The sequence below is a fragment of the Lolium perenne genome, chromosome 4, assembly GCF_019359855.2.
Source record: "Lolium perenne isolate Kyuss_39 chromosome 4, Kyuss_2.0, whole genome shotgun sequence".
NCBI lineage: Eukaryota > Viridiplantae > Streptophyta > Magnoliopsida > Poales > Poaceae > Lolium > Lolium perenne.
In genome coordinates, this window is record NC_067247.2 from 128,449,897 (window position 1) to 128,460,060 (window position 10,164).

Sequence of the window (10,164 nt, forward strand, 5' to 3'; positions counted from 1 at the left end):
TTTGCATGTCGGGGCTTGTACTTTCTGGATGGCTTGTATCTTCCCGGGATCAATCTCTATGCCGCGCTGATGTATAATAAAACCCAAGAATTTTCCAGCCGATACACCGAAAGCACACTTCAAAGGATTCATCTTGAGCCCATATTTTCTCATTCTCTCAAAAGCTAAGCGCAAATCGGCTAAATGAGATTCATTAGCATCCGACTTAACAACAATATCATCAATATAGACTTCAAGTATGACCCCAAGCAAATCATGAAATATTAAATTCATAGCCCTCTGATATGTCGCACCAGCATTCTTCAAACCGAAAGTCATTACTGTCCACTCAAATAAACCAACAAACCCAGGACACCGGAAGGCTGTTTTGAATGCATCCTCTTCGGCCATGAAAATTTGGTTGTACCCCGCATTGCCATCAAGAAAACTGATAACTTTATGACCAGAGGCATCATTAATAAGCATATCGGCTATTGGCATGGGATACTCATCTTTGGGTGTAGCTCTATTCAAATCTTTGAAATCAATGCACAACCTCAACTTGTTGGACCCCTTCTTACCTACAGGCACAATATTAGAAATCCAATCCGCGTACCTGCAAGGCTTAATAAAATTAGCTTTAAGCAAACGACCGATCTCTTCCTTGATCCGGTCATACATCTTGGGATTGAATTTACGAGCCGGTTGTTTATAAGGCCTGAAACCAGCTTTGATAGGCAGCCGATGCTCAACTAGTTCCCTGCTCAAACCAGGCATCTCATGATATTCCCATGCAAAGCAATCGACATATTCTTTTAACAGCCTGATCAATAAACTTTTCTGACCGGCTTCCAAATTTTTGTTAACAAACGTCGGCCTAGGAATTGAACCATCTCCTATATCCACTTCTTCCAATGGATCAGCCGATGTGAAACCTTGTCCCAACTTATCCATATCATCTAGTTCTTCTATGGACTCATACATATCATTCTCACTGGACCGATATTGAACAAGCCGCTTCTGCAACCACTCTTTGTTGGGCTCCATTTAAATCACATATTTGGGAGCCGATTATTATAAATCGGCTTTAAAGAGACGGGCACAAAGCCATTCTTCGTGGCACTAAGAAAATCAAAATCTGAGAGGTCGCGCCCTGTCAAGCAAGTAGCATTGGGATGTTGCCAATCCACCAGTGAATCGGCCAAAGCAATACAAGTTGAATTATCCGCATGGACAACCTCAACCTCATCATCAACCCACTGTATCAAAAACTGATGCAAAGTAGATGGCACACATTGGTTTGCATGGAGCCAATCACGGCCTAATATAACATTGTAATTACCTTGCACTTCGGCAATAAAGAAGGCGGTGGCCAAAGATTTACTCCCCACTGTGAGCTCCACACTCATGACACCTTTGGCCTCTGTTTTTTCTTTACCTTCAAACCCATTGAGCACCATGTTGGTCTTCATTAAATCATTCTCATCAAGGCCCAATTTTTTGAAGACTGAATATGGCATAAGATTCACCACTGCACCACCATCAACAAGCATTCTAGCAACCGGTGATCCGTTAATGTGCCCCTTGACATATAGCGGTTTCAAATGCTTCACCGGTTCTTTTGGTTTCTCAAAGATGGCGTTCTTGGGACCAAAGTATAATTGCGCTACCTCCCCTTCTTCATCTACTGCACGAAACTCAGAGGGTAAGTAATAAACCATATTCATATCCATACCTTCCCTAGCTGGTGAGTTCTCAAAATCCACCAATTCTTCATCATCTTCTGAAGTAGGTACCGAATCAGGAGTGGTAGGAAGTGGTGTGGTCAATTCATCAATATTCACGTCCTTCTTTTCGGATGACGTGGTAGTTGTTGCGACCGTCATGGGAACCGCAGCACCTTCCACTTTCTTGAGCACCCACTTCTTATATGGTACAGGGTGAGTCTTATCGAAAACCTCATCCCTTCGCTTTTCAGCTGTATGCTCCACCTTCTCTTGGTTCCTCATGCGCTGCAGTCTCCTCTTCTTGGTTTTTGTTAGTCCTAGAGGACACCACTTCGGTTGAGTATATTTAGGATCTCTCGGCTTGGCCTTGCTTATGCTAGCTTCATGATCGTTAGCCGAAGATCTTGGTGGAATAGTCAGTATAACTTTTTCAGAGTTAGCCGGTTCATCAACAACAACCGGCTCCTTGAGTTTCAGCTCTTGTGTACCTATTATGACTGAGCTAACATTAGTACTATTTTCTTGCTGCTTGCTACTCTCTGGAATTTCAGCACATGGAGATTTAGGACGCCACTTCATTTTATCATCTCTTGTAGATTTCTGCGATGACCGATTAGTATTGTAACTCAAACGGTCTCGAACAGGCCTGGTAATCCTATCATGCACAGATTTTCTAGGTGTTGCCCACCCTGGATGAAAAACACAAGGTGCCATTGGGGGCTGCATCCATCCTCCATTGAAATAACATGGTGCGTATGGGGGCGGCGCCATCCATGGTCCTGGTGCCCACTGCCCATACGGCCTCGTGTGTCGTGGAGACCTCTCTCTTGGAGGTGATCTTGGGCGCTTCACATGTGATGACCAGTTTGTTTTGGAACTGGCCGCTTGGTTCGCATATTTAGACAACAACATATCGAAAGTTGGCTTTATTCGCTTGTGCTGCACCTTAACCTCATTAGTTTTCCACTTGCCAACTTCTGGACTCTTGGGCTTGATAAACTTGGCACGAACATCCCTTTGCACTTGTGATTGCCCCCCGAGTGTAGGATTCTTTATGGTGATCTTCAGTGTCTCCTTGCCATTGGGCTGCTTGCCAAGAACAATCTCTCTTCCCAAGTCCTTGTTGCCATCCCTGCTGTTCCTGGGCTCACCAAAAACAACATTATTTTTGTTAGCGGATCCGGCCGCTTCTGGCCGAATTAAGACTTTTTTCCCTTGCAGCTCCAAAGTATTCATTGGGAATGGCTGCTTGTCAATTTGCATATCAGCAAAGCTTAATCGTCCATCATTGATAGCCGATTGTATCTGTCGTCGAAACACATTGCAATCATTAGTAGCATGAGAAAAAGAATTATGATATTTGCAATAAGCACGCCGTTTTAACTCCTCAAACGGCGGTAAAGTGTGAGACAGACGAATGTATTTGTCTTTTAACATAGCATCAAATATCCTATCACATTTGGCTACATCAAAACTGAATGTCATCTCATCTTCACGATTCTTGCGAATCGGCTTAAGAGCATCACAAGTATAAGGTTTGGCCTTTGAGGGCCAAACAAATTCAGCAGCATAAATATCAGCTTCATCGTCCGAATTGTCACTATTGTATTCAACTGTGTTTATGCGAGGACGATCAGACTTAGACCTATGCAAATCTTTTGTTTCTTTGCTTCGGCTTTCTTGAGCCAAAGCTCTTTGTAAAACTTGGCTAATACTTAGATACTCATAACCTTCAATTCTCTCTTTAATATGAGTTCTTAAACCATTAAGAACCAAGTCTGCCATGTCTCTTTCTGTAACCACCAAACTATAACATCGGTTTTTAGTATCTCTAAATCTCTTGATGTAATCGGTGACCGATTCATCATGTTTTTGTCTAACCGATGTAAGATGCGACAATTTAAGCTCATTATCACCACTATAAAAATGTTCATGAAATTTCTTTTCTAGATGATACCAAGTATTGATTGAACCATAAGGTAAAGCAGAAAACCATGAAAAAGCGGTACCGGTTAAAGACAAGGGAAATAAACGCACTTTTAAAGGATCAGTATTGCCAGCTTCTCCCAATTGTGCTAAATATTGACTAACATGTTCCTAAGTTGTCTTATTGTCTACCCCATTAAATTTAGCAAAATCAGGCACCTTGTAGCCTTGGGGGTACGGTAAAGCATCAAAATATTCCGGATAAGGTTTTTGATACATCCGACTTACAGGCTTCGGCTCAATTCCGAAGTTATCATAGAACATCTTTTGCAATTCTGACCTAAGTGTGGCCATGTTTTCATCTATGGCGGACGAATTTACTTGTGGTAATTGCACAGGAACAATAGCATTACTAGCCATGGGATTTACTCGCGCTGCTGGTACCGAATTGAAATTCGGCACCATGTTCGTAGCTACTGGGCGTGGGACTTGATTCGGTGGTATCACCGAATAAGGCACACTCCTAATAGGACTAGGGCATGCTGGCGCAGTCATGATCTGACTATCTTGGCTGAAGTGAGGATTCATCGGCGTCTCACGAAGAACTGCCGATGAAGTAGGTAATGTTGGGTTAGGGTTTCCTACAACAGCGCTTGCACCAACATTAACAGAAGTATCATGCGGCGTGTTTTTACTAGCTTTCAAGTATTCTACCATGGCATCATAGGCTTGACGACTAGACTCAGTAGCATAATGATTAATTGCAGCCAATTGATCAGTAGAAAACAAGCTAGTACTTACAGAGGGCTCGGCTGGATCGCCGAGCAATGGTGGAAGCTTGACCTCCCCAAGCGAAGTGGCACCGCCTTGGCGGTCCTTCTTGAAGCTTGCAAGGAACGTCTCTCTGTCTTCCTCCTCTTGCCTCTTCTTCAAAGCCTCGAACTCCTCCTTGCGCTGCTTTTCCAGCGCCTCAAGTTGCTCTTGACGCTTCCTCTTGAGCGCCTCATAGGCTTCGAGTTGTTCCGCCGAAAGATCATCGAAGCTAGGCTTGATGATGTTTTCGGCGCTAATCTCAGCAGGCTGGGGTAGCTTGCCGTCTGACATGATGATCGTCCCCAGCGGAGTCGCCAAAAAGTGTGTTCGCACACGAACACGTCACCGTGTACCTCCGGCGTCGAGCGCGATACGCAGGACACGTCGCCGGAGGAGGCTCGCCGGAAGCGCGATACGCAGGACAATCCGGCGGGCTCTTTTGAGAACCCGAAACCCCACACGCCCGGGAGAGACCCCATCTGGGCGCACGGCGGTGATGGGCTGCCCTAGGTCGGTTCGCCCGCCCCTAGGACCTCGCAGATCGAAGCTCTCCAACACGAAGAACACCGACGAACGAAGAGCAGAAAACAAGAACGAGAGAGAAAAAGTAAAGGTTTGTAGATTGGTTTTGCGATTGTGTGTTGTTGTTCAATCGGCCGTCACTCTTCATGTATATAAAGAGCGGCTGGACTTTCCGTGCAAGATAGACGGTTGGATTCACGTCACAAACCCTAATTAGGGTCCAACTCGAACAAGTAAACCTGAAATTTCCGTAACTGTTCGGTCAGAAACCTTCCTGCACCTTCCGTGCCACATTTTAGGCAGTAAACGATCTCGGATCAAAATCCCGTAAACAGCAAAGTTGTTCGTCTCGAAAAAACGAAGAACTTTCATGTTGACAACCTTTTCATCTGAGCTCATCTTGATCGTTAAATTGAGGTCGCAACAAAAAAGATCAATTCCGACTTTCTTCCGCAGCCCCGGCTCGGTTCGCGCTTAACCATAGAGGCCTCTATGGTCGAGCGCCCAGACTCGGTAATTCAGGTTTCTGCTGTATTTTGGCTCCAGAAGTTGCATACTAGCTCGGATCGCAATGATTCAAAAAGCAAAATTGCTTGTCTCGACGAGACGCACAACTTTGATGTCTATCATTTTTTCATTTGAGGCCATCTTCTAATTTTCACTTTTAAGGCAAAAACGGTTGTCAACAACTCCAGCTCCTTGAACTTGATCAAAAAGTTCTTGTATCCTAGGTAAAGGTACTTGTTCTTGATAGTTACATTGTTAAGATTCCTGTAATCTCCACACATTCTCTTTCCACCATCTCTTTTGTCCACAAAAATGACTGGTGTACCCCATGGTGACACACTTTCTTTGATAAATCCCTTCTGTTCCAATTCATCTATCTGAGCTTTCAGTTCCACTAACTCCTTTGGTCCCATCTTATATGGTGGTTGAGCTATTAGTGTTGTGCCTGGAATCAGATCGATTGTGGATTCTATCTCTCTATCGGGTGGCATGCCCGGTAATTCCTTGGGAAATACATCTGTAAATTCATTTACTACAGGGATATCTTCAATCCTCACCTCCTTCAGACTATTGAGTTCCAATCCTATCTCCAACTCAGTGTATTTGTCTCCTTGGAAAACTATTCGACCTCCAATAGAGTTGCGAAGTGATACTGTTTTGTCTCCACGGTTAATCACCGCTCCATTCTCCGTCAACCAGTCCATCCCTAAGATGACTGATATGTCCTTCATGGGAATGATGAATAGGTCCGCAAAATACACATAGTCACATATGGTTATGACCTGTGCTTCTTTCACGTGGGTTACTAAGATCGTTCCCCCCGCGGATAGGACAGTTATAGGGGTTTCTAACTTAGAACATCTAAGCCCGAATTTTTCCACAAATTCCAGTGCAAGAAATGATGTGGTTGCTCCAGTATCAAATAAGACTTTGCCAAGATGAGTAAGAATGCTGAGCGTACCTAAGACTGTTTGATCCGACTCTTCCGCTTGCTCCAAACATGTGCAATTCAGCTTTCCATACAGCTTGCCCCTCTTGTTGTTGTTGTAGTTGCGGTTGTTGTTGTTGTTGCGATTGTTGTTGTTGTTGCTGCTACTTCCACCTCGTCCTCCTGAGCTTTGTCCACTCCATGATGCTTTGTTTGGACACTCTGGCTTGATGTGTCCATCCTTCCCACAACCATAACATATGATCCTGGTTTTCTGACAATCCTTCTGCACATGACCTTTCTGTACACAACTGTGACAGGTGATTTGATTAATTGGGTTCTGACTCTGACCTCCCCGGTTGCATTGATTACCAGTAGGTCGGAATCGGGGTTTGAAACTCCGATCAGGTGTTGGTTTGCTGACTGGGTACTTCCTTGGCTCGATACGAGCCCTCTTCCTCCTATCCTCTTGGACCTGCCTATAGTCATCCTCGAAAGTGATTGCCGAGTCAATCAGTTCCTGGAATTCAGCAGTCCGTGCCAACCTCAGTTGCATATTCATGTATGGATTCATGCCTTTCATGAATCGCTTCTTCCTTTTCTCTTCAGTGTCCACTTCCTCAGGTGCATACCTTGACAGCCTGTTGAAATCACGAACATACTGCATAATGGATGCAGTGTTCTGACGTAATTCGTCAAACTCTCTCTTCTTCAACTCTACCACACTTTCCAGAACATGAGCATCCCGAAACTTCTTCTTGAATTCCTCCCAGGTGAACACCTTTTCTGGAGGATGTACTGCTATAAGATTCTCCCACCATGATGCTGCTGGTCCTGACAACAGATAAGTAGTATACCGAATCTTCTCCTCATCGTTGCATCCAACTTTCTTCAACTTCCGTTCCGTATCCATGAGCCAGTCTTCAGCATCCATTGGTTCTGGAGCTTATGTAAAAGGTAGTGGTCTTGCATTTTGAAAGTCTGATAGGGTTACTCCCTTGCCTTCATTACCCTTATCGTTGATGACTTGGGTAAAGAAATCTTGCATATTCTTGCTTTGACTTTCCTGGTACCTCCTCCTATCTTCTTCCATTGCCCTCATGTATTGTTGGAAATCTGGATGCATCATTGGGTGTGGTGGTGGTGCATTCTCCGCTCTAGCTGCTGCATTTGCCTCCTCTTTTTCTCTCGCCTCCCGCTCTCTCCGAGCATCTTCGGTTTCCACTAACGCCATGTTCCCCCTAGTCCTGTAACAAAGAGCGATTACTCATAATCCTATGCGACCAGGTCGTACACCCTAGGTCGCTGGACCAACTTCCACGCTCAACACGTGGCACCCGAATCTCAAGGCAACTCTGCCAAGCTAATCCTCCCTGCTACCAAATCCAAATCCTATCGACTCCATCTAAATAAAGATCCTATCGACTTCGTGCCTGGATCAATGGCGATGCGCCACCGCCATTGACCTCAACCACGGCAGCTTGAAAGGTTCTTTACCTCCCGGCCGCCCTCTCCCTCCTCGCCCACCTATCGCTTGGGGACATAAAGAACCTTGACCTGCTGTTCAATGGCTTCTCCGACGAGCTCCCGGACGAAGTCTTCTTCAAGAACCTGGACGCTCTCTTCCTCAACAACAAACACTTCTTGGGCCAGATCCCGGATTGTTCTGGTAGTCGCCGGCGACGGTTATCACCCTGACCAACAATCGCCTGGCGGGCTTTGTCCCAACGGCGTACATCTACGGCGGCGCCGGCCGGCAACTGGAGGTGTTGTTCCCGAAGAACAAGCTGAATAGGAAGAAGAAACGTGAGGGGATCAGTTTGGGGAGGGGTGCTTTGAGATTCGAGGGGATCAGTTTGGGGAGGGGTGCTTTGAGATTCGGATGCCACGTGTGGAGTGTGGGATTGGTCCAGTGACTTGTGTTGTACGACCTGGTCGCATAGGATTTGCTTCCGAGCAAGTGCGCAGCCACCAAGCGCTCGCGATGAGGGCGGTCGGCCCTGTACGGTCGCAGCCCAACGCTAGACGCGTGATGCGGGACAAGTCAGCGCATTAACTGCGCCTACCACAGGTCGGATTCACGGCCGCATCGTACCGGCTTTACAACTACCCATCGCCTTCCTTCTTTGGTTAATCCCTGTTTTACTGACGTGGAATTAAAGCTAGTAGTCTACATCAGCATAATTTGTTTACCGTTAAGCTGATCACTGATTGATACTGTCAGATTATGGCGCTTAATTCGCCTACTGCCTACTGCGTAGGTACTGGCAGCTAGGGGGCTCTGCCGTGTTCGGGAGAGACGAACACGAGAGTCCGCGTCCACCTCCGCCTCCTGCGCGCAGAAGCTCTCCTTGATTCTATATATACCTACCGGCCGCCTCGCCGGAGATATGCAACTATCTAAGGCGATAACAGCAGCAGCATAGCAAGAAGCGCGCGCCGCCATTGCCAGCCAACGATGGCGCGCCGCAAGATCCCCATCAACGAGGGCGCGCGGCCGCGGGGCAAGGAGTACGCGAAGATGACCCAGGGGCTCCGGAAGAAGGCGTCGGAGCTCTCCGTGCTCACCGACGCCCGCGTCGCGCTCGTCTGCGCCCCCGCCGCCGGCGCCAGATCCCCGCTAGTGTGGGAGTCGGAGGGGGGCGGCGTCCTCGACAGGTACCGCGCCCTCCCGCCGGAGAAGCGCGCGCGGCACACGCACCGGAGCTACCTCGAGGCCCAGCTGGGCAAGGAGAGCGCGACGCTCGCGAGGGCACGGCAAGGCGCCTGCCACGGCGTGCTCCCAGACTGGGACCCGGCGCTCAACGACATGACGCGCGAGGAGGCGCTGGAGGTGCTCCGGGCGATCGACGCTCAGCTGCGGGCCACGGGCGACAGGATGGCGGCTCTGGGCTCGCCGCTCGCGCCGGCGCCGGAAGATGATGATGCTTCCGAGGACGCCGTCGTCGCGCCGCAGCAGCTCGTGGGTATCGACTATGACGGCTTCCAGACGCAGATGATGCCATACCATGACAGGAGTGACAACCACGTCGGCGGTGAAGGCCCACTCGAGCAATTCCTGATGAATCCAGGGTACGGCCTCGAGTGCGTTGGCGGCGGCGGCGGCGACTACGACGCGGGGGCCGTCTACGACATGGTGGCGCCGGCCGGCTACGGCGACAATGCCGGTTGCGTCTGGCCCGACTTGACCATGTCTTACGCCGCCGACGAGTCGTGGGACGCGGTCATGCCAGTTGGGTACTACCCCGACTTCGCCAACGACGGCGGTCTGGCGCCTGAGCACTACTACGCTCAGGACGTCACCGGTGGGGCTTACGCCAGCACGCTACAGCTCGAGTACCCCTTGGGCATGAATGACAACTTCGCTTACCTCGACATGGACAACAGCTACGCGGCGTCGGCGCATTGGCAGGTCGAGGAATTCCAGAGCTGCGACATCGGCACCGGCCATTACCAGTATCACTGCTAGCATCCCGGGAGAAGCAGCTACGGCCAACGTTGTCAGAAGCCACTTCCGTTGTCACGGAAGGAGTAATCAGAAGAGAAGGATAGGTTTTTGTTAGGACTTAGGATGATAGGTATTTGTTAGTAGAAACATTTCGTAATTTCGTCGCTAGAATATCCTTATTCTCGCGCATCTGAAGTTAGACATTTTCAGATTTACATGATTTACCTATATTACATCCATGGATTTGTACTGGATTTTCATGAATTGTTACTTGGCACAAAATCCATGATGAGCTCCCAGCTGGGCACAAAATC

The 10,164-nt window shown here is 48.0% G+C and overlaps 1 protein-coding gene across 1 annotated transcript; it reads left to right on the top strand.

Annotated features, from left to right (window-relative positions):
• The first annotated feature begins 8,823 nt into the window (after window positions 1-8,823).
• On the top strand, window positions 8,824-9,943 carry LOC127348613 (uncharacterized). The gene has a single exon (XM_051374577.2). The coding sequence runs from the start codon at window positions 8,861-8,863 to the stop codon at window positions 9,869-9,871; it is 1,011 nt and encodes a 336-aa protein (XP_051230537.1). The 5' UTR covers window positions 8,824-8,860; the 3' UTR covers window positions 9,872-9,943.
• The last annotated feature ends 221 nt before the right edge of the window (window positions 9,944-10,164 follow it).